Source organism: Macrotis lagotis, chromosome 1 (genome assembly GCF_037893015.1).
Source record: "Macrotis lagotis isolate mMagLag1 chromosome 1, bilby.v1.9.chrom.fasta, whole genome shotgun sequence".
Lineage (NCBI taxonomy): Eukaryota > Metazoa > Chordata > Mammalia > Peramelemorphia > Peramelidae > Macrotis > Macrotis lagotis.
In genome coordinates this window covers 713,428,915-713,454,036 of record NC_133658.1, presented here as the reverse complement: position 1 = coordinate 713,454,036, position 25,122 = coordinate 713,428,915, and the positions used below count along the sequence as shown (strand labels likewise).

General features: G+C 33.5%; 1 protein-coding gene across 2 annotated transcripts in view; it reads left to right on the top strand.

The window, feature by feature from the left end:
* Nucleotides 1-24,764, top strand: part of KCNJ3 (potassium inwardly rectifying channel subfamily J member 3) — a 185,058-nt gene extending 160,294 nt beyond the window's left edge. The window contains exon 3 of one of the 2 annotated variants that reach the window (XM_074215958.1): nucleotides 16,205-24,764. In XM_074215958.1, coding sequence (XP_074072059.1) covers nucleotides 16,205-16,791 — 587 coding nt within the window. In that variant the 3' untranslated portion in view covers nucleotides 16,792-24,764. The remainder of the gene's footprint in view (nucleotides 1-16,204) is intronic. The other variant, XM_074215959.1, reaches the window with a different exon arrangement.
* Nucleotides 24,765-25,122: the final 358 nt, after the last annotated feature.

Below are 25,122 nucleotides of genomic sequence, written 5' to 3'. Positions count from 1 at the left end.
AGATAAGGAAAGGCAAACCTACCAAAAAAACACATGAATAATTAGTCCACAGAAGAGTTCAACTGATTAACTGAACAATAAGAATAAAGCATTCTGTTAAATGCTGTGGATACAAATAGATACAAATAATACAATAGATACAATAGATACAAATAAATAAATAGATACAAATACCCTCTCTCCTTTCAAGAAATTCACTTTTGAAGGGAGAGACAACACATGGTTTTTATCTTCTCTTTTGCTATTCTATCCTTACTACAGATGTAGCTGATATTTTGTGTTTTTGTTTTTTTCTTTAATGACCAATAGTCAAGCCAGTAAATGATGAATTTATTCATCATAATTGCTAAAAGAAAAATAAGAAAAATACATTTTTTTTATTGTGTTAGTAAGGTGTCTGGTCATTGTGGGTGGCTATTTGGCAGAAGTAGATAAAAGTGCTGATCCTTAAATCAGGACATAACTTCAAATCTGACCAGCTACTTAGTAACTCTGTGACCCTCAGTTAGTCATTTAATATCAGTTTGCCTCAGTTTCTTCATTTGTAAAATTGAAGACAATACTTGCACCATTCTTCCTGGGTTATTTAGATGAAATGATATAATAATTGCAAACACTTAATGTCTGGTATCTAATAAGTAATATATAAATGTTAGTGTTGGTGTTGTTATTGTTGTTACTAGTATTGTAAATAGATTAAGAGCCTTGCCCATGGTCACTTAGCTATAAAAATGTCAGTGGAAGAATTCAAGTTCATCTGTCTGACTCCAAGTATGTCATTCTATTCACTGTGTCAAATATTTCCTCACATTCTGTGGAAAATGGAAAATAATATTTATATATTTACGTCCTCCACTAAAGTCCTGCCTGTTTTGTCATGGTATGGAGGTAACCCAAGGTCTTTACATATTGTAAAGTTCTGACATACCCTGTCAAGTTAGGAAGCTTCAAGTGGAGGGAGGTCCATAGATTAACTCTATAGCTTCATTCCAAAGATGTGTCCAGTTAAGTTTGGAGAGATTTCATTGTCAGGTTACTGACAAGGCAAATAATTTTTCCAGCTACAACAATCCTCAAAGACTGTCTACTAATTCATAAGGGATGGCTAAATGCATGGGTATATGAAGACATATAAAGATCAACAAAAATAACATCTTTAAAGTTTAAAACAATATATCATTGCATATATAGTTTGTTTTTTATTATTATTTTGAAACAAGATTGCAAGAATGTTTCTTTGAAAGTCCATCACTGGTGGCCCAGTGGATTGAGCACTAGTCTCGGAATCAGAAGGATCTGAGTTCAAATCAGGCCCCAGACATTTGAACTTATGTGACTTTGGACAAATCACTTAACCCCATTTACCCCCCCACACACACACACACGCACAAAGTCAGTCAATCAATAAACATCACTTAAACATGTACTTTGTAGAGTACTTCAGCAGACACTTTGTGCTGTGAGCTGACATTTAAAATGTGCATCCCTATAATATAACATGGTAAAGACAACAAATACAGCACATCATTTGAATCACCTGTTATGGAGAGATAAAATCTAGGAAATGTTTCAAGGTTAGAAAAATGCAGTTGATGAAGGATGAAGGTCTTCTCAGCAGTTCAGACATCAAGGACAATCTCCATAACATGACAAAAACCTGTTTTGGACAATGCCATTCTCATCCAAAGAAAAAACTGAATGCAGAGCAAAGCAGACTATATTTTTAAAAATTCTTTTATGTTTTTTTCCTTTCCCATTAGTTCTAATTCCTCTTTTACAATATGACTAATATGGAAATATGTTAAACATAATTGTACGTGTATGACTTTTACCAGATTGTTCACTGCCATGAGGAAGGGGGAGGGAAGAGAGGATGGTAGAAAAATATGGAACTCATGTCATGGTATGGAGGTAACCTGAGGTCAATGAATATTGAAAACTATCTTTGCATATAATTGGAAAAATTAAAATAAAATTTCTTTTAAAAAGGTGAAAAAAATATTATTGAATTTTATGACAGGGAAAGACAGGTAGAAGGATTAACTATAGAATGGGTATCTTATAGTTTGGTTGCCTATATATAATAATTTCCAGTGATATGATCTCTTAGCTGCCAAATCCTATGACTTTCTCAGTCTTCATTATCTTTGACTTCTATGCAGCCTTTGACATTGTTGATTACTCTTATCCTTTTATACTTTTTTCTCTAGGTTTTTGAGACACTCTCTTCTAGTTCTCATCCTATATACAAATATATATATATAATATATATATATACAAATATATATATATATAATATATATAATATATATATAATGTATATATATGTATATATACATAATGACTGGTCCTTCCCCAATTCCTTTTCTGGATTCTCTTTCCAGATCATGTCTTCTAACCATTGGTGTCCCAGGACTTCTGCCCTGGGCTCTATTCTTTTCTCTCTCTTATAGGACTTTATTTGGTAATCCCCTCTACTGCCATAAATTAAATTACCATCTCTAAGCTAAATATTCTCCAATCTAATTATTCTACCCTATTTATTTATTGACTTCCAATCTCTCATCTCCAGTTGTTATTCAGATAGCTGAAATTGGATGTCCAGTAGACATTTTAAACTCAATACTGTATATCCCAAACACAACTCATTATCTTATTTCCTCAATTTCTCCCTCCTACTTTCTTTAAACTGTAGAGGGAAAAACCTCCTCTCAATCACTCAGCCTCACAACCTAAACATCATCTTGGACTCCTCACTATCTCTCAGTATAATTTGTTGTTATGGCCTGTCAGTTTTACCTTGGCAAATCTCCCAAATTTTTCTCCTTCTCTCTTTTGGCACTTACACCACTCTGATACAAGTCATCTGCCCCTCATATCTGGATCATTTCTTTAACCTACTGATAGATCTACCTGTGTCAAGTCTCTTTAGCCCTCCAATTTTCCTGAAGCACCAGTTCAATCATGTCATTCTCCCTGCCCCATCTCAGTTAGTTCCAATGATTTTCTATTGTCTCCAGGATCTAATGTAAATGTTATTTGGCACCCCTTCTGAGCTTCCAGTCTTCTTACACCTTACTTCCCCACATGTATTGTTTTAAATCACTAAATTGTGACAGTGGGCTTGTCTGTTCCATGAGCAAGACTCACAGATCTGCTAAAGACCTCAGCTAAAAAAGACCAAGGTCTCCCAGTGTATCTAGTCATCCTCATCCATATCTGGTCACTTCAGATGGCTCTGAGACTGGTGACTTAGCACAGTCTCTCTCACTCAAATCCAATTCACTTGCATATCATGGCATCACCTCCATATCATCATGGTCTTCCTTGAAAATAAAGGACAATCAAGAGCAATAACCAACAATTTTGAAGTGCTCCTTACCCCACTTCACCTACTTGGCTTCCTTTAAATTCCAAATAAAATCCCATCTTTTACTGGAAGTCTTCCTAAATCCTCTGAAATTTACCGCCTTCTCTTTGTAATTATTCCATATTTATCATATTTATATATGTGTATATGTGTGTTTATAGTCTCTGTGTATATGTAATTGCTTTGTATATATTTGCTTGCTTGCTGTTATCCTCATTGTATTGTAAGGTCCTTGAGGGCAGAGAATAATTTTTGCCTCTTTTTGCATCCCCAGGGCTTAGCACAATGACTAAAACATAATAGGCATTTAATATTTTTTTTATTGTTGATTACTATCTAAGTTTTAGGAAAACTAGCTATATTGAATTACTCAAAAGGGAACACATAAAAAAAAGCTTCATTTGCTTTGACTTGACTCTTAGAAATGTCAGAATTGAAATTGAGGTAAAGGAAGACCTTTAAATTGCACAAATAAATAATGAAGCTAGAATTTTCCAATATGATCCCTTTCATCTCTTCTTCCACCTATTCTTGCCTCCATGGACAGTTCTGTTCTTTGTTCATTGAAGTCTTTTGAATTCCAAGTCCTAACTGTTTGCAAGATGCATATCTGGATATTCTGCCACTAAAAAATTCTAATACAAAAGCTTTTCAGTTAAAGTTTTTAAGTTAAATACATACAAGAGTAGGTGAGATTTCCCAAGTTTTAGGGAGAGAAACTCTTCACACTTTTCTCAGTATACTGCCATAACAATATGAAGATTGAGATGACATGTAATAGAGGAAATCTTCTGTTTGAAAAGATGCTGTACAAATCATGTATTAAGATGAACTGCCTGACTAAAAGCTTGTATCCCACAGGACCTTAAGCAGCTAATTAAGAATTCAGGGTATCAGTACAACAAACCAATGATCCTAGTATTTGGACAAGCATAGGAATGGTAAATGAGGAATATCTATTCTTATGTTCAATAGATCTTCACTCATGTCATAATGATTAAAAATAGAGCATATTGTAGAATAAATCAATTTGAAAGACAAACTTAGAGCCTTGAATTTAAATCGAAAGTGTTCTACACAACAGTTCTTTTAAAATCACTGATAACATCTAAACATGATGAAGGCAAAAAAATAGATCAAGAACTTGATTTGTACTGTTCTATTTTTTCCTTTAAACAATACAAGTACATTGCTAATATAACAATGCAGCTTTTTCCAAGAAGAACATTTTACATCAAAAAATAGTCACAAATATATAGACACTCTCCTTTCACATATGGGAATCATATTTTCTTTCCCTACTCTGCACTACTACAGAATCTAGTGCTCAAGTTCCAAGCACTCTGGCTTCTCAGGGCTTCCATAGTAGGGTACTATCCTGCCAGCCATCCTAGCTCCAAGATCTCAAAAAGTTCAAACTCCTTCACATTTGAGGACCACCTCCAGCAAGTGAAATTGAAGACAACAGCACAAGCAAAAACAAACACTAACAGGCCCTTTATGGTATCCAGGTTACATTGGGAACAGGAACTAGAAACTCAGAAGAAATGGTGGTGGGAAAAGAGAAAAATCAGCATGATCTCAAAATTTTAAAGAAACAGATTGCTAGTTAAAGAGATTACCCCCTTCCATGTGGTAGGCAATGCAAAGAGTTCCAAGTTAAACAAACTGGACATACTAAAAGGCTGTGTGACAAATAGAAGAAACTCTATAATAACTAGGTTAAAAATATTTTGAAAGTGAAAGGAATAAATTTTAATGTTGGCTACATTTCCTCAAATTAAATCTTTTGATTTGTTCATTTAGTTGAAAATGAAGAATGAGCTTAATAGAAAAAGATGAACCAGATGCTTAGTAGAACAATCTTCAGTCATGTAAGCAGTAAATATGGGGAAAAAGAAAAAGGAATAACAATAGACTTCTTTTGGAACAGCAATAGCAAAATATTTTAAATGCAATCAGTATTTCATTTTTTTAATTTTTTTTTGTTTGTTTTGATTTTTGCAAAGTAATGGGGTTGTGATGCCCAAGGTCACACAGCTAAGTAAGTATTAAGTGTCTAAGGCAGGATTTGAACTCAGTTCCTCCTGATTTCAAAGTCAGTGCTCCAACCATTGAACCACCCAGCTGCCCCCCCCCCCCCATTGCATGTTTTAAGTTCATGGATCAGTAAATCATAGGGCTTTTTTCCCATAAACTATTTCTCAATTAGGAGATTAAAAAAAAGTTCTATTTCTAGTGGTAACACTCATGCTTTAATGGTTTTCACTAAACTGTGGCTGTATTTTTTGTATTGTCCATTTGTGTAAGTTTTTATATAGTTACTTTGATTACAGAATCCAAATGCATTTATTCAAAATTTAGGTGCTACTTAAGAATTTAAACATGAATTTTTTTATAGGAAATGAGTCACATTTGTATATGTAATTTTGAAATCTGTATCCCTAAAGAAAATTCATCAGGAACTATATCTAACTTTGTAGCCTCATTATGTAAATATCATTATTCGTGTTTCTGAGAATATTTTGGGGTTTTTTTTTAATCACAAGAACCTCAGTTCTATTCTTTAAAAGAACATTTTAATATATTTGTTACCAAACTATAGTTTGGCAGCCCTAGACACTTTAGCCTTATCTAATTTCCAAAGCTGCTGTATTCATTAGCAATATATTGATTACAAACAATCATTTGCTAATGAGATCCCTAGGTGAAATCAAATCTCAAAAGTCTGATGTTGATGGGCCCTGGTTGAAAATATTTGGTATCTGTGTATCTGCATCTAATGAGCAGCTGTGAAGAACAAGGTTGGGGGAAATGCTCAGTATAATTACCATGGTAGCATAATTGATTTTAGCAAGAACTAAATTTCACATAATTGTTTTATGCAATATGTTAATCATATTTTGAAATGATTAGAGAAAAGGGAACAGACACCAAGAAAAAAGAGCTATTAACTTTTCTAAGACCCCAATGTCACACAGATTTTGCATTTCTTACCTTTGCAAAAATTATTTTGCAAATTTTGATGGTTCTTTCCTTCAGTTGTTGATATATTGTAGCCATCAAAACCAACTACTTTAGTCTTCCCAAATATTAGGCTAATAACTTATCGTTTTCTAGTTAATAAGATCTAGCAATCAACAAACTTAAATTGATTGGGCTTGCTCCCTTGACACCAACTTGGTCATTTGACCTTTTTATTAGGCAGAAGTAATTGAGCCCCAAAATGACCTCTTTCCCCTCCAACTTTTCTCCTTTATCCCAACCTGAACTTGTTTTCAAAAGCTAAGTGAAACTGCCTTATTGTCCCCACTACATATACTTTCAATTTAATTGGTATGGGTCCACACTCCACTGGTGTAAATATAACCTGTCTTTAATTTAGCAGATGGTGTTTGAGAAGTACTGTGGTTAAAATGTAATCACTCAATAATAGTCACTTTTATTTTTTGTCTATTTAGTCATTCATTTTTTTCTTTCATTTATATAAACAGGAATTTAATAAAAGTCTTTCATGTATTAGTTATACTTTAGGGACACAAACACAAGTAATCTAAGCTTACTTGCAAAATAATCAGCTTGGCTTTACTTTAGCCATTTTCAACTTGTGAGAATCTGGTATAATCTTTGAAAAGCCATGGGTCTCTCTCTTCTATGCAAAATGTAGGCTTTAGAACAGAATTTCAGGAGATATAGAATTTACACATAATTAAAAATAAAATTCTATCCATATCCAGTATTTAATAAATTCAAACCATGAGAAAGAGACAGTTTTAGTCTATGGACACAAAGGTCAAAATTAAACAGTCTCAGGCTCAAGGAGTTTGCCCATATTCTTGGGCTGGGTAGAAGGAACTTTAGAACCATAAAGAAAGTTTGCAACTGCTGTGGTAATAAACATCTTTGCTAGGCTAAATTTCCCCATCTGCCTCTTACCTTAAAGCAGGGAAATCCTAACTTCTTTTGGTTCGTGGACCCATTTGACAATCTGATGAACCCTATGAATGCATCAGAATAAAGTTTTGTTTTCAGTAATTAAGATAAATGCTAAATTACAGTTAAAAGTTAAAAAAATGTCTTTTTTTTTCCTCCTCAAGCAGGGTAAAAGGATACTCCCCCCAAAGTCTATCTACATACCCTTCAAGATCCATGTACCACATTTTAAGAATCCCTGCCTTAACAGAATTATGTTGTCATTGTCTAACTGAGAAAGATCATTGATATATCTGGAAATTTATAATTCATTTTTCCATGAGTGTCCTGTTGTATGCAAAAATTTTTAAATGAGGACTACATCATGTGTCACTGATGCAGATAACTGTTCTATATTTGGTAAAAGAAAATTTGCAGTAGTTTGGAAATATAACAAATTTGGCTTCATCTTCATAATACCCACTATTTAAATCAACATTTGTTTCTAGATCTAAAAATAGTTTTCCATTCAGCCTTTTTGTAATGCTCTACCAGGTGCTTCAATTCCTTTCTCTCTCACCTGATTTTTCAAATGAATATATAAAGTAAAGCCACTATGCAATTTTCCAATAATTCCTTTTGATGTATAGCCTTTAAAATGCCAGAAATGTGTTCATGCATGAATAGAGATATCCAAACTGTTTATATACTTGTATGCCTGCACAGCTTTCTTTCATGGGATTATTTCAAATGAGTTTAATCCATCCACTATCTGATGCAAAAATTTTCTTTCTTTTGGCAATATCTGTCCACTCATCCTTTAAATTTAAGTTTGGGACTATTTATTCTAGGAACCCTCTTCAGATGGGACTCACTTGCTCTCATCTTTAAGAACATTTCTTGTCTTTCATCCATACCACATTTCTTTCAAAAATCAGTATTACTAAAAGTGAATGCCTTTTAAGGCAAACTATTCTATTTGATATCATTGATACAGGTTTTCTCTCCAAGTTTATGGATATCAGATGTCAACACATCTGTGACTACACATCCTGTATTCCTTTCCATGTCCTTCCATAAATTTGACACAGAGGTTCCACTTAACTTACTGGGATTTTCCATTAGATTTTCCTTGTCATTCCAACAATACTGATAGAGCACACTGGCTTTCTATCAATTAATTTATCCACACTCTGGTCATACCACTTACCAGTCTTCTATTTCAATCATAAATTTCCCCTGATGGTGCCATTTACTCAAGTTTTCTTCAAAATTTCTTTTTTGTTTTACACTACAATTTGCTCATTCTCACCATTTGCCTTTACATTGCTATCTCATTGAAAGTCATTTTTAATTCTTTGGAAACAGTAGTGTCTCATGCCTTGCAACTGAAAAATTTGAGTAGGATGTTAGTTTCCAAAAAAACAGGCTTTTGTTTATGGGAGAAGTCAGCAGGAATCCAAAGAACTTTACTGTTTTCCAAAGGCAAACTAGTCTGCTATATTTTTCTTGATTTATTTGTGTTCTCTACCCAAGAGGTAGATAAGTAGACAGGTAGGTAAATGAAAACTGGCTCCTACATGACCCTGCTCTCTCTCTCTCTCTCTCTCTCTCTCTCTCTCTCTCTCTCTCTCTCTCTCTTTCTCTCTCTCTCTCTCTCTCTCTCTCTCTCTCTCTTTCTCTCTCTCTCTCTCTCTCTCTCTCTCTCTATATATATATATATATATATATATATACATACATACATACATGAATTTCTTCTGAATGTATTTGCAGAAGTTGGTAGGGTCTAATACATAGACTTGGATTAAACATAACTTGGTTACAGTCCCTAATTTGCTACATAGTGATTATATGACATTGGGAATATCCTTACCTTTAGTTTACTATACAGTTCTCTTAGATTGCAAATTGAAGAGAAAGTTCCTCATTCACTCTTTCTCCTGATGTAGTTACATTTCTGATTAACCACAAAATAAATATGAATTTAGACTTTGCCTCATTTCCTTCTTTTCTCTGTTTTGCAGTCTCATTCTTATATGACTTTGAGAATATTGTTATTGGATTTCTCATTCAGTTTTTTAAAACTAATCTTACTAACATATCTCATAGTCTTCCATCATTTAGCATGTGATTTTACTTATAGTTTTGCATTCTGTTTTTACATTCTATTATTTTTTACAATCTATGTTTTTACATATAGTTTTACATTCTAGCTGTTTTACATTCTATTATTACCTTTGCCTAATATTCTAAATATCTCATATCACCCATAGTTGTCTACTACTTTTCAGTCTTAGCAGGAAGAATATTTTCCCCTTGCTAAAGCTAAAACCTCCACCTGTACTTAGTCCCATCTATGTTCATATACTGTATAACCTTGTTTCATCAATCATACCCCTTCTTTACTCATTTTTTTCTTTCTGTCAACAAACATGGTCAGATTCCCTGGTGTCCATAAAACAAAATTAAATAAATTTCCTTTGCCTTTGCCTTTGCCATTTCCTCAAATGGTCTCCAAATGACACTATTTTCCTCTTCTACAGTCAAAAGGGTATTCCTTTCAAGTCTAACTCTTTTTTTTAAGGTTTTTGCAAGGCAATGGGGTTAAGTGGCTTGCCCAAGGCCACACAGCTAGGTAATTGTTAAGTGTCTGAGGCTGCATTTGAACTCAGGTACTCCAGACTCCAGGGCCGGTTCTCTATCACTGCGCCACCTAGCCGCCTCAATTGTAACTCTTTCACTCTCTCCAAAATCACTTGTGACTTTATCACCAAATCTAATGACCTTTTTGCATCATTGAACACTATTAAAAATAGTATTTTTACCCAATTGCATTATGTGAAAATTTTTGCATTGCTTTTTAAAAAGTTTTGCATACTAAATTTTTCCCTCTTCCTCCCCATTCTAAAAATGATAGGTAGTTTGAAACAGTTTTTAATGTGCTATCATGTGTAATATATTTCCATATTATTCTCATTTATGGAAGAAGAAATAGATGAAAAGGGAAAAATGCCATAAAGAATAAAGTAATTGAAGAAAATGCTTTGATCTTCATTCAGAGTACATCACTTTTCTCTGAATCTGAATAGAATTTTTCTTTGTGAATCCTTTGTACTTGTCTTAGATCATTGTGTTGCTGAAAAAAGTTGGGTCATTCATGGTTGATCATCTCACAGTATTGCTTATACTGTGTACATTGTTTTCCTGGTTCTGCTCATTTCATTTTACATCAATTAGTACATGTCTTTCCAGGTTCTGAATGTTTCAGATTTCTTCTTGCACAGTAGTATTCCAATACACTCATGTACTCATGGCTTATTTAGCCATTTCCCAACTGATGGACATCTCCTCAATTTCCAATTCTTTGCCACCACAAAAAGAGTTGCTATCATTTTTTTTGTTCGTTTAGATCCTTTTCCCCCTTTTGTGATCTCTTTAAGATATGGACCTAATAGTGGTATTGCTGAATCAAAGGGTATGTATAGTTCAGTTGCTCTTTGGGCATAATTGAAAATTGCTCTACAAAATGGTTGTATTAATTCACAACTCCACCAACAATGCAGTAGTGTCCTCATTTTACCATATCCTTTCCAACATTTATCATTCATTTTAATAGAATATTATTTTATTTTATTTTTCCAATTACATGCAGATAGCTTTCACCAATCATCTTTTTCTAAACTTTTGAGTTCCACATTTTTCTACATCCCTTCTCTCCCCCTACTCCATGACAGCAAGTAATCTGATATGGATTATACATGTACAAGCATGTTTACCACATTTCTATATTCATCATATGATGAAATAATTAGAACTAAAGGAAAAATTAGAAAAAAAAAAGGAAAAAGTGAAAATAATATGCTTTGGTATGCTTTCAGATTCCATAGTTTTTCCTCAGAATGTGGGTAGTATTTTCCATCACAAATCTTTTAGAAATGTCCTCGATGGCTGAACTGTTAAGAAAGGTTAAAGCTATCATAGTTGATCACCACACATTGTATATGCTGACGACTTGGATTAATTCTAGTACTAACAGGAGATAACCTGTCTTTATAAGACTCTGAGACAATGATTTGATTTTAATTATATCATTAATAATAATAATAGCTAACATTTCTATAGCACTAATGTTTCAGACACTACTTTAAGCACTTTACAATTATGATCTCATTAGATCCTTGAGGTTTGGTGACATTCTTTCTGTTTTGCAGATGAGGAAAACTGAGGCAAACAAAGGGTATAATGTGACTTGCCTAGGGTTAGACAGTTAGTCAGCATCAGAAGCCAGATTTAGACTCAAGTATTTCCTGACTCCACCTAGCCATCCAATTGACTGACTCTTACTTGGAAAATAGTCTTCCACAGTATGTATATCTTGATTGGGAAATATTTTGATTTCCTCAATATACATTACCTCTCTGACAAAGACTCATCTCAGGCAATTTTCTAAGACTAGAAGTTTCAAAGGAGATGCTGACTAGCCTTAGTAAAAGGAACTTTCTCTGGGGCAGCTAGTTGGTGTAGTGGATAGAGCGCTGACCCTGCAGTCAGGAGGACCTGAGTTCAAGTTTAACCTCAGACACTTAATAATTACTTAGCTATGTGAACTTGGGTAAGTCACTTAACCCCATTGCCTTGCAAAAAAGAAAGGAACTTTATCACAAACCTGGGCTTAAAATTTTTTTAATGTAAAAAAATAGCAAAAAAGTCCATTCTCCTTTTCTCTCACAGAGTTTAGAGTTTTTGAAGTCTTGCAGAGCAAGAGAGGAACATTTGAAGGAAAATAGCATAAAGGTAGAGAATTAATTATAAAATGAAATAACATGGAATTTTAATGCATGTCTAGAGAAGCTTCTCCATTAAATATGATTTGCTTAAAGTAATAGGATATAAATTCTATAAGGTACTAAGATAATTATGAAATTATTTGAAAAAATGTCCAAAAATGGATAGGAAAGGAATAATACCAATTCTTTAGATTATTATTGCAAAAACTAATATTAATCAGTTTACATGTTTTTTTAAAATCAATAACTTGCACAATTATTTTTAGTTTAGTGAAAAGAGTCTTGTACAAAGACATTCTTCTCACTTGCCTTTTCCAGAACTATACTACCCCAAGACCTGATTTATGGGAAACAGAACCAATGGATGACAGTCTGGGTACTGTGCAATGCTCTTGGCCTTTGAATTAATTTCTTTTCCTCCTGTATCTGTGAGGCACCTCTACACACAATCTATGCCTATCAAGCATGTGATTTCTGGCAACAGAGTGTGACAATCCAGTACATCTGAGCCTATCTCTTGATGGACTAATTGTCAGTACAGTCTTCCTCTTAGACCTTCCTCCTTTAAGCCACTCAACAGTACCATATGATTGGCAAGAGTTTTGACATTAGGACAATGTCACCTTGCCACTCATAGTTCTTTCCTACAATCCTCTGTTAGTAAACTCCCCAGAGTTCAATTGACCAGACCCCATCAGAACTCAAAGCTTTCTGAGGCACAGACTCTTCTCTCCAGGCAAAGCTATTCTAGGGCAACTCTTCCCTTCACAAAGAAAAGAGAACTCATCCCTGGGCTCCTGCCTGTTTCTCCCTGATTGGTCTGGATGTCTTGATGTACCTTTCTCTGACACTCTTGATTCAGGGATCTGAACCTGACTCACTTTCAATGGACAACTGAGGCCATATTCAAATGATAACAGATCTTATTTCCTACATGAATGACCTATCCATATTAATTCAAAAAGGAAAGTTTATAGATTGTTAGAAGTTTTTATGATTCTCTCACTCATCTTGATCATCTGCTTCAATGAATGTAGGACTGGAGAGTCAAAGGTCGAAAAAGCCGAGAGTGGAGAAGTGGAAATAATGAATTGGGAAAATAATTCTTAAAAAATATGCTTAATTAAGCATCTCCAAATTAACTTTGGAAATTATTGCCTTCTTTAATGTATTTGATTCATTTTGCATATCAGTAAAAGGAGTCCAGGTGGAAGTGTAATGACAATTCACAGATCTCAGTTGAGGAACCCTCTTTAAAAAATCATGTGCAAAATATACCTAGACAAAAGCTTTGTTCTTGTTTGTTCCCATTCAGTATCAGTTTCTGGAAATACATTATCTGATTTCTCTCAAAATATAAACAAAAACATTTCAGGCCTGTCAACTTTTCTCAAATACACCCCTTTAGAGATATCATTGCTAGAGCAAGAATAGAATATTTTTAAATGAAGATTTTATCCTAAATGTCATTGAAGATTATTACATCTAAATCTGGGTCAGTATATCTATGATCTAATCTAACATTTAAATTTAGTAGCAACCATTATGGTTTTTCTTTGCACCATATTTCAAAGGAAGAAAATTCTTGCTCTATCACACAAAAATGTATACTTATATATTCTCCTTCAGATACTACAAACCTACCAAGAGAATCTTCCAAACTAACTAAACAGCTACATAAGCTTACATCTAGTTTGTACCTGTTTCTCCATCACTGTTTTCATTGGGGATCAGAGGGAGAGATCTTAATGGTGTCCTCAAAGAAGTTCAGAGTTAATATTACAACTATTTGTAGCCCAGGCTATTGTTATTTGAAAATGGTGAGTGAAGGAACATGATAAAGTTTGAAGAATGTTCTCCATAAGGATGGGAGATGGGAAGATATAACCCTACAATATCTATTGTTTTCCTTTCAGTTCTTATTCTTCTTAAATGCCATGAACCAAAGTGAATTCCATTCATTCATATTAAGAAACATTAAAATTTCTTATTAAAATTATTCAACTCTTTAAATTGGACTAAATATATGCCTATTGGCATATCAACTTTTATTCATCTGGGTTAGAATATAATAGATGTGGGTTCAAGCCAATACAAGGAACAACCTTCACTCAATGAGACATAGTTGGGATACACTCATAAGTATCAGTTACTTTCAACTTATGTATTCAAGCTGAATGTGGGTAAAAAAGTGCTAATTATGAAATAATCTATATGAGGCATATATAAATCAATTTTCTAACAACAGCCTCATGAAGTAAGTAGTACAAGTGATATCGATAAGGAGACTAAGTCTCAGAAATTTTGAGACAGGAAAACGTCTATCAGAGCTGTAGAATAAGTAACTAACCTAACGTCATGTAGTGAATTAACTTGCAGCAGAATTTAAAATTTAATACAAGTCTCCTTGATTCTCAGATCAGTGATTTTTAAAAATAAATTCATTATGCTTATTTAGAAATGATTTGTGTTTCGTATGCATATGTTTCTTTATGTATTTTTATGGCCTAAGTGCCATTTTACTACTGGTTAATACCTGTACAAAAGTTTCTTCAGTATGTAAGATGCTCTCCCTTTCCTTGACCTCACCCCAACCCCCAGTCATCTCTTTGTCTCTGTATTTGTCTCAGTAATCACTTGAAGGAAATATGTGAATTAATCAACCAATCTTGTAAGCTATGTGTTAAGGTTCATTGCAATGTGTAGAGAAAGTCTTATAATCTAATTTGAAAGGGCAATAGAATTTTGGGACATTAGATGAAAGGTAAATTTTGCTTGGGAATATTTCATGAGAAGTCACATTTTTTGGGAGACATAAAAACAAAGTCAAATAAGCTATGAGTCTGTCAAGTGGTGAAAGATTGCTTAATAGAGGGAATTGTTCTGGAGGAATAAGGAGGATTGAAAATTTGTTCTGAATGTTAGAAATTTTCTTGACCTGAAACTCTGAGCTACTATGGTATTAATAACTTTGTCTTATATAAGTTCCATAAAAGAATATAGAGAAAGAAACTTCATAGATCTGAAAGCAATTAGATGGCCTATATGCCCCAATCAAGTTAATTGTTATAAAAGGATGTAACTGATTAAATATTTAATTCCCACATCAGAAAAAAAAAGCAGAACAACAACAGCAACAACCAAAAAACAGAGCTAGCAAAGGAGAGTATAGTTAAAGTCTCTGAGATTTATCTCTGCCCCTTCCAGAAAGGAAAAAGAAATTAAAAAGTCAGGTGCTCTTCATCAGTGTTACAAGTCTGTTTTGCAGAGTTTGTAGTTGCTTTCTAGGCAAGAAGGTAAAACTTCTTGACATTAGATTTGGGCATTATCTTTGAATATCATTAATCCCTGCCTCTTTAGTATCATAGACAATCAAAAGTAGAATAGTGCCTGATAACAGATATGAACACAATCAATTTCCTTTAAACAAAATAGGATATTTGCTGAATAAGCAGAGTTTATGCTAAACAATGTCTTTAACACTGAAATTTCCATTTTCTCTTTTGTACCACTATTATTGCTTAAAAGCCTAGAGAATGAATGTTGAATGAATTTGTTGGTTGAATTTCCAATCTTGCATCCTATAGGAGGAATTTAATGCTATTTTTCCACAGATATTGTCTCATATTGTGATGATCTATATATATACATAATAAAATGTTAACTTATTCTATTTTGTAGATCAAAATTTTGCATTGTTAACAGAGTCTAGTATTCTCAAATGATATGTTTCTCCAAAGAGGTGTAAACTGTGTACTCTAGATACCCAAACTAATCATTTTCTCTTTTAAAATCAGGATTAGTTGGATCTGGCAGTAGGTATCTTTTAAAGGTAAAAAATTACTACTTTTTAATGTATCATATATTGTATGATATATATTATATGTACATATACATAGATGTAATAAGTTATAGCTATCATTTTACTTGCAATGAGGTAAGATAATAGGAAAAATCAAGAAACTCAAACTTCTAACAAATTAATGTATTCAGTCTTAAAAATCACATGCTTGAAGCAAGCATTTGTAGTAATGTAAAAGGGAATTATTGACTCTTGCTGATTTTATATGCCGTTTTAATTACATATCATTTATCAAGTTCTTTGTTTTTGTTTTTTTTTTCCTTCTTGTAGGGATGACCTGTCAAGCCCGGACTTCATACACTGAGGATGAAGTTCTTTGGGGTCACCGCTTTTTCCCTGTTATTTCCTTAGAGGAAGGATTCTTTAAAGTTGATTACTCTCAGTTTCATGCAACCTTTGAAGTCCCCACTCCACCATATAGTGTGAAAGAACAGGAGGAAATGCTTCTCATGTCCTCCCCTTTAATACCACCAGCCATAACTAACACTAAAGAAAGGAATAATTCTGTTGAATGTCTAGATGGAATAGATGACATTAGTACCAAACTCCCATCGAAGTTGCAGAAAATTACTGGAAGAGAAGACTTTCCCAAAAAACTCCTAAGAATGAGTTCTACAACTTCAGAAAAGGCCTATAGTTTAGGAGACTTACCCATGAAACTTCAACGAATAAGCTCAGTTCCTGGAAATTCAGAAGAAAAACTGGTATCTAAAACCACCAAGATGCTGTCTGATCCCATGAGCCAATCAGTGGCTGATTTGCCACCAAAGCTTCAAAAGATGTCAGGAGGTGCAGCCAGAATGGAAGGAAACCTTCCAGCCAAATTAAGAAAAATGAACTCTGATCGGTTCACATAACAAGAGCAGACTTTTAGGCATTATTTAAAGTTGAAGTTAGTAGTAGACCAAATTTTGTCTGAAAGAGAAAGCCTCTCCATAGGACAGATTGTGAAAATGTTGACATTTCCCTGTGTATTCCATGCACCCATGGTAACATTGCTCCTCTCAAGTGAAGCTGACTATGCAGAAAATGGAAATTTTAATGGGGGAAAGTCAGAAGGGACCTGCTATTATTAACTGGCATGTAATATCACAACAAGCATGCAATAATGTGCAAATTTCACATTTAGTTTTATGGCATGATTCTTATTATATTTATATTGTATATTCTGAAAAAATATTTAAGGAGGTGTTATCCTCTCCTATATTTCTAAATTATAGAGTAGACAAAAATGAGTGAATAGCTTTCAGGGCATACTACAATTTTAAGTTAACATATATACATTTATGTATGTGTCCCCATGCACATATATACATGTACATATATATTTCCGATAGAGATTGTATTATTCTGTTCAATATAATAGTCCTGCTGCATGTTTACTTTCTTAGAATGCTAAGGTTATTGGCATTACAACATTATTAAACAGTTCCTTGAGCCTTAAATTATGTGTCATTTTAAAATTTGATTTAATGTTTGTTTCTGTTTATCTGTTATTTAGGATCACGGGAGACTTTCACTTATTCTTTATAAGAGGCATTCAAAGAGTTTGTACTATTTTAGGCCTGTGCAAATGATAACCCTTATAGAGTTAACTTTTTAAATACAAGATACAAACATGCAGTAATATCACTATATAAAGTGTCTTTATGATTTTTTACAAGAGATGTGAAAATGCTAAAAATGAGGAGATGTTTGATTTGAAATTTGTAGAATTTGATCCTTTTCCTGGAAAAGTTAAACTTGTTTCTTAAAATCTTAATAAGTTTCAGATAGTTATGTTTTCTAAAAATATCAAAAGACTTATATTCTCAAATCACCTCAAAAAAAGGACCCAACACAAGAACAAATGCTGAATCATTGTGGTAATTAGTAGTCAATTTACTTTGAATATGTCAGAATCTGATTAAAATTTCAGTGACAAATCTTTCTATTGCAGTCTGAATCAGTTGGATCCATATAAACATTGTTGTATGGAATTTTTCTCACTTTTAAACCAAAAAATTATCTTCTAAGGAAGATGACTTTTTAATGAAGAACTAGGATAAATCTTTATCCAGGACAAATGTATTCATGACATGTGTATTTTATTTCTGCTAAATAGTTTTATTGTTGCTTCACTTCTTTCCCTATGTTAGCAATTTTTTTTTTATTTAATTGATCCCATTGATTTAGACTGGAACTTCTTGTACAGAAGAAATACATGGGGTCGTGGGGGAAAAAAAAGAAATGTGAATATAATAAAGAGTACCTACAGAAGAGAATATTAGAAAACTTTTGGTCCCAATAGGTTCCCGGCTCTAAACTAGACCAATTCATCATGGATACAAAGGTAAAACAAACACATTTTCTGCCCTTCAGGAGTTTATAACTTTAGTGGAGATTGTAAACATTTAAACAAATAATTATATACATATTCATTTGAGGAAGAGTAAGGAGCAAGCACTAATTGCTCTCAGAGTCACAAAATATTAGGAGTTGACACATGTACTGAAACTCAGCAGATAGTATTTTCCTAACTTCTGAAACTTTTGAATTGTTGGCATGAAGTTGCACTTGCCAATTAGTGGAGTACCTGATTTGAAATGTGTAAGTAAAGTCAGTCATTTGAGAAGATAACCATAGTATACCTTCACTGATTCTTTCTGGCCCTTTTCATAAGGAGCAATCATTGATGAAAGCAGTAGAAAGAGCAAGGATGGATATATCTCTCTGCACTCTCTCATCCCATCCTCTTTCTGCCACCTTGCAGCAGCTGCTGCCATGGTGCTCATAAATATCCTGGCAGATGCTCTCAAAAGCTTCAACAATGCAGAAAAGCAAGGAGAATGCCAGGTTGTCATTAGGCCATGCTGTAAAGTAATCATCCAGTTCTTAACTGTGATGATGAATGTGGTTACATTGGTGAATCTGAGATCACTGCTGATCACAGAGAAAGAAAAATTGTGAACTTCACTAGTGGATTATACAAGAGTGGTATATTCGGCCCCAGATTTGATGTTTAATGGAAAAGTCACAGAAAAATCTCTGACCATTTTGTCAGTTTGGGTACATTGTGCTTACAACTTTAACTGCCATCATGGACCCTGAGGAAACAAGACAAAAACACAGGAGGAAAAATTCTGGAATTCTTTTTCTAAGAGTATGAAACACAAATACAAATAAAATGCTCCAGTAGGGGGGAAAGATGTATCTTGCTTCTGGTTTTCTTTATTATAGAAGGAATTTGAATATATTCTCTACTTCAGTAACTGCTGAAGGATCATAGATTTGGAACTGGAAGGGACCATAGAAAACATCATCAAATCGATTCCCCCATATTGTATAAAAGATGAGGAAAATAGAAGTGAGAGTGGCTAAGTAATTTCCAAGGGTCGCACATGGATTCCTGATTTCTATCATTTTGCCACATATTATTGCTTAGTTATTTTTGTGAGTTTGGTTTGTGTTTCCTCTCACAACAGAGTAGTTATTTTGGGTAAATTTAATAGGGGAAATGACATTTTGTTTTATAAAAAAAAGTATAACAGTATAGTGGTTCTCAAAGTGTGGAAGTCCCAGAGACTCTTTTAGGAGGGCCTTATAAGTCAAAACCATTTTCGTGATACTGATACTTTAGTTTAATTTTCAATACTAAATATCTAAAACTAGAACCCATATAAACAAAATAATTTTGGGGGGGAAGGGTTTCTCAATAATTTCTGAGATTATAAAGTGTTCCTGAAACCAAAAAAGTGTGAGAACTACTGAATTTAGCAAATGAAGGCCTCATTTTGTATTGTCATTTGATCTCTCAAGGCCCCCTACCAAGTCTTTAGTGATTACAATTTAATAAAGAGACTTTGCTCACCTTCTTTAACTGGAAGAATTTTCAAGGTCTGATGAAATATCTCACACATACACACACACACATTCACACACATGTAGCTGATTAGAGTGGGAACTCAGGACCGGGAAATTTCTCATTGAATGAACCATCATCATTAGCTCTCCCAGTAGCACCTCCCCTTACATAAATATCTATCTGAAATGTGATTTATTCATATAAGAATAAAGAATCTGGCTGGAATTAGATGATTAAAAGCAGTCAACAAGTAGTTTATTAGGTACTGGACATACAAAAAAGAATCTCAGAAGTACAAATTCTAATGGGAGAGATAACATGCAAAGAAATGTTCATACAAAATATGTATAGTATAAATGGAAGTAATATCAGGAAAGGCATGGTTTAGTAATTACTCAACATTGACTTTCCATTGTATACAGAACCCATTCCAATCCCCTTATTTTAACTTGCTGCTGGAAATGAATACATTATATGTGTGTTGAAGGTAGGGATGGTATTTTCTTTGTTGATGAATGTTGCCTTATATGAATGACAGATGTTATTTCCAGAAAACTACCCTCTGAAGTACATTTTTACATTTGACATATTTCTAAGATTCATTTCAAATGGATTTTTCTGAGTGAATCTTGTTTGTTCTTGCTGTCTCTTTTTGTGATATAGCACTTTGCTTTCTAGGATTGGGAGTGAGAGACGCCCAGGTTTGTTATGTCATTCTCAATGAATTCATTACTATGAAACAGAATTGTGTTCACAACTATACTAAGTACATTTAACATAAAAATTATGACCTTTTCTCTCACTCATTTAATGCCTCTCTCTGACTTCTAGTCCAACTAAGTCATCTTATTTCCAAATTGTCCAATCCAGAGGCCCCTTATTCAAAGTGATTTATTGGAACTTTTGTTTAGTCTATGTATGGCACCTTTCCAAGGCCTTATGCATTTGTATGGACTGAGTAAAATATAAATCCCTGGGCATTGTCACTTGGTAGATTTTTTGAGACTTAGGCCTTGGGAAAGAGTCTGTGATAAAAAGAAAACGATAACAAGATGATCTTTGGCCAACTGTTATTTTATAATACACATTGGAAAGAAACCCTCTGATACAAAATGTTCAATGAATGGAATTAAATTAGCTACAGCAAAAGTCTCCCTTTTCATAGAGTTCTTATGTTGCAGAATTCATCAAGACAAATGTGTTCCAATCTGATTCATCCAAATACTGTAAATAAATACATGAAATAAAATAATTTTGATAATTTGTGTCTTCAACTTAAAAAAAATCACATGTGAATTCATATCTTAGCCATCTGGTAGGACATGAAAATACATTCTTTGATGAGTGTACTGAAAATAAACAGAATGTGATTCTGTTTGAATTTTTAACTTTTAACTGGAAGGTTGTTTGTTAACTAGTACAATGTACTTTATTGTCCCAGTACATAAGCCACTCACTTCCTGGTAGTAAGATAGACACTTAGGCAAACTGACTCTTTTAGAGCAAATAAAGGCATACTTGCTGCTAAGGAATAAATTAGGAAGTGTCCCAAAACTGGCTCATGATCTGTTTGTAAGACTACTACTGTCTCATCTCTTACCATTTTGCCCAGCCTGAGGGCGTAACATTATATAAAGGCGGTTCAGATTAACTGCACAGCAGGTCTGTGTTCTCTACTGTGGAATCTATGCTTGAATTGTACTGTAAATTGTACATATTTAAAATAGAATCAAAATAATTGCATTTTCTGGCATGCAATCTCTAATTACATAAATGTACAAGTTCATTTGGATTATACAGAATATAAACTCTTGTACTCAATACTGCAAGCTCAGTTTTATCAAAGCTTTATTAAACTTTCAAAACATTGTTGGGTTTTATTTTTACAGTGTACTTTGTCATTTTTGCACCTTCCATCAACTGATTATTCTAAGATTCTCTGGGGTAAGTTTAATTGTGATGAGGCTTAATCCCTTGAGATACAGGATCTGATTAAAGTTGTTTCTTGTAAGAAAATGGGGGAGGAGGTTGGAGAGAAGGTTTTTTTTTCCCTTTGCCTTTTGTTAGCTACAGAATTAGAAGGGCATAGACTATTATGATAGCCTAGTAGCCTAATTGTACTTTTTTCAATAATCCAATAAAAAGCCTAGTGAGAAAGAAAAAGTTAAAAGGGCATAGGTTTATTAAATCTAAAGGAGAGAGATAAAAGAGATGAATAACTTTAAGAAAATTGGATTTAAATACTTTTTCATTTATACCAAAGGTTCTTAATCTTTTCTTTTTTTCTGTCATGTATTGCTCTGATAATTTGGTCAAGTCTATATATCCCTTCTCAGAATAATTTTACAAATGACTAAAATAAAATACATAGGGTTACAAAGGAAACCAAAGGTTTATGAAAATAAAGATGTATTTTCCCCCCATACAAGTTCATGGACTACCCCCCCAAACACACACACACATCTAGAGGGCTAAAAATTTATTAAAATTTTATTAAGATTGACTTATCAAGAACATAAACAAATTTTAAAACATGTAACTAAGGGAAATTTGGACTCTCAGGCCCTACAGTTCTGTTACAATATTATTGAACTGTATACTCTTTTAGGAGAATTTTACAACTCTATGCTGTCCTGAAAAATTGAAATAATCTAAAGGACTAATTCAATGATGCTGAAGTTTTATGTTAGTATTTCAATGGATTCTTGAGAACTACCCTTAAATATTTTCTCTTCCAATCGATTGCCAATAGATGAATTATTAATTAAACTTTCTTCATTTATATCAATAGGTATTGAAGCAGGGGGGGAGACTAATGTACTTTGTGGAAATGACTGCAATTTCAACACTATTTTCCCCAAACATTTTGTTTCAGTGTGATAACTAGAAATTAAGTAAAGGGAATTTAAAGACATTGAATCATGTAGCATATTTATGAAGTAGCTAGGTGATGCACTGGATAGAACACTGGACCTGGAAACAATAAAACAAATCCTGCTCAAATATTTCTATGACCATGGTCAATTTAATTTTTGAATGTCTCAAGTTCATCTTCTGTATAAAGGGTATAATAAAAGCACATATCTCCCAAGTTCCCAAGTTGTCATGAGACTAAAATGAGATATACTTTGTAAAGCTTTTAACAAACCTTCACATGCTAGATAAATGCTAGTGAGTGGAGGTGTGGTTAGAATGCTTGGCCTGGATTCTGGAAGACACATTTTCCTGAATTCACATCTGACCTCAGACACTATTTGTGTGACCCTGGGCAAGTCACTTAATCTTGTTTACCTCAGGTTTCTCATCTATAAAATTAGCTGGAGAAGGGAATGGTAAACAATTGCAGGATCTTTGCAAGCATCTCAAATAGGGCCACGAAGAGTTGGGTACAACTAAAAAATGACTGAACAACCATTATTTACTATTATTTACCTTTACAGTATTGTAACCTATTTCAAAAAGGGGCTTCATCTATTTCTTCTGATGGTACTATTCTCCATTCACAAGTAGAACAATACTGTAATACATTGTTTCATTCAATGTATACCACCAAGTTGACCATAACAGTTTTATTGTATAGCACCCTTTTATTAATCATCTAAACTAGGAAATAAATGATATTATTTTGCATGCATGACAGACTTGCTTGAATACTTAAATCTTGTTTTTTAAATTATTTCTCTATTTCCTAGTGGTTTCATGTGCATTCGTGTATATTTGTAGAAGATTGGTGAAGAGAGTACTTAGAATGGGAGAATGGCTACAAAGGACCTGCCATTAGATTGAAAAACCAGGGAAGACAGAAAAGGAGAAAATTATATCTAGAAAAGGAGCTAGAATGGCAAAAGGATGAAAACAAATTCCATCCCTGATGCTTTCAGTTCTATTGACCAGTTACATGTTTCTCCAGCCTCAGAATTTTTAAGGACTAATTGCCAATTAAACAGATGTCTCCATTCAGTGATGGGCCAGTCTTAAAGTGTTCTTGGAATGAATCAAAAATCTTTTTTTTCTATTTATGAAGCAAACTTTTTACAATCAACATTTTTCTAGCTGGAATAATTAGGGAAGTTTCAGCCTCAAATGGAGATTTTACTTGTTTTTAGGTACCCTGCCTTAAGCATTTTAGAGAAAGTTCATTTCCCATGGTATTTATAAATATAAGGGCAGACCTTACACTTGAAATAATTTTAAACAAGTAACCTCAATCTGTTCCTCCCCTGTCCCCCAAATCAAATTTGCTTGCAGAATTAGCACAAATATTTGTGCATGTTGTATGGAAGTTTATTTGTAAAAAAGTTAATAAATTTTAGGATTATTTCCAATGCTAGTTATTATAATGATAAATGTTAACTTACTTTCCACCTAATTTTTGCCCTTTTCTGTTTTCCCCTTACTAGGAAAGTAGAGCTTCTCACAGATCATTTTCTGCATCAACATCTTTCCCATCAAATACATATCCATGAAAACCAAACCAAAACTGTAAAGAACAAAAAGCAGAATAGATTCAGTTATAGTCAGAACTATCCTGAATTCTTTTCATTTCTAGGCATATGACTCAATGCTTATTTTCATAACTGATTTAGTTTTTTTCTTTAGAAACTTACCTCATAGATCATGTTTCTCTGGTATAAAAAGAATTTCCTCATAGTAACTGTTTGAAATGAATAATGCAAGTGTTATCCCCAATTTATAGTTGAAAAACTGAGGCTCAAAGAGGGGTTATCATTCTATCTATGTTCATATAGATAGTAATCTGAACTCAAGTTTCCTGATCCTGAGTCTAATCCTCTTTCAACCATCCCCTACTGCCTCTCATTTAAGTTGAACATCACACATTTTAATTGTTAAGAATCCATTTTCTTTTGGGCCCTTGAGCACCAACTTGAATAAATGAGCTGGTATTTTTTTTTCTATTTGCAATATCAATATTAAATGATAGAAACAGACTTTACAATAAAGCATATTAATTTGGAGCATTGATGATAACTGGAAACAAGTTACTTGAGAAAATGCAGAACCTTCAAGATCTATGATTTTTTGAACATGATTATTCCCTCTGAGGGACAGAGGGTTCCACATTGCAACTCTTATACACCTTGGAAGATTCTCTTCATGAAATGCTATGGAGAAATACAATCAACTTTTGAATTCTCCTTTCTGTGATAATCTTCTCCAGATTTGATTTGGCTAATAGTTCTCAGATGACTAATATATAATTGACATCTGAACTTATTCACAAAGATTTTCCATTTGGTGGCATCTAGAGTTTGATCATAACCTCAAAAATTCAAGATTCATCTGAATGCTTTGTTGAGCACTAGAAGGAGGCCTTAAGTGAAAG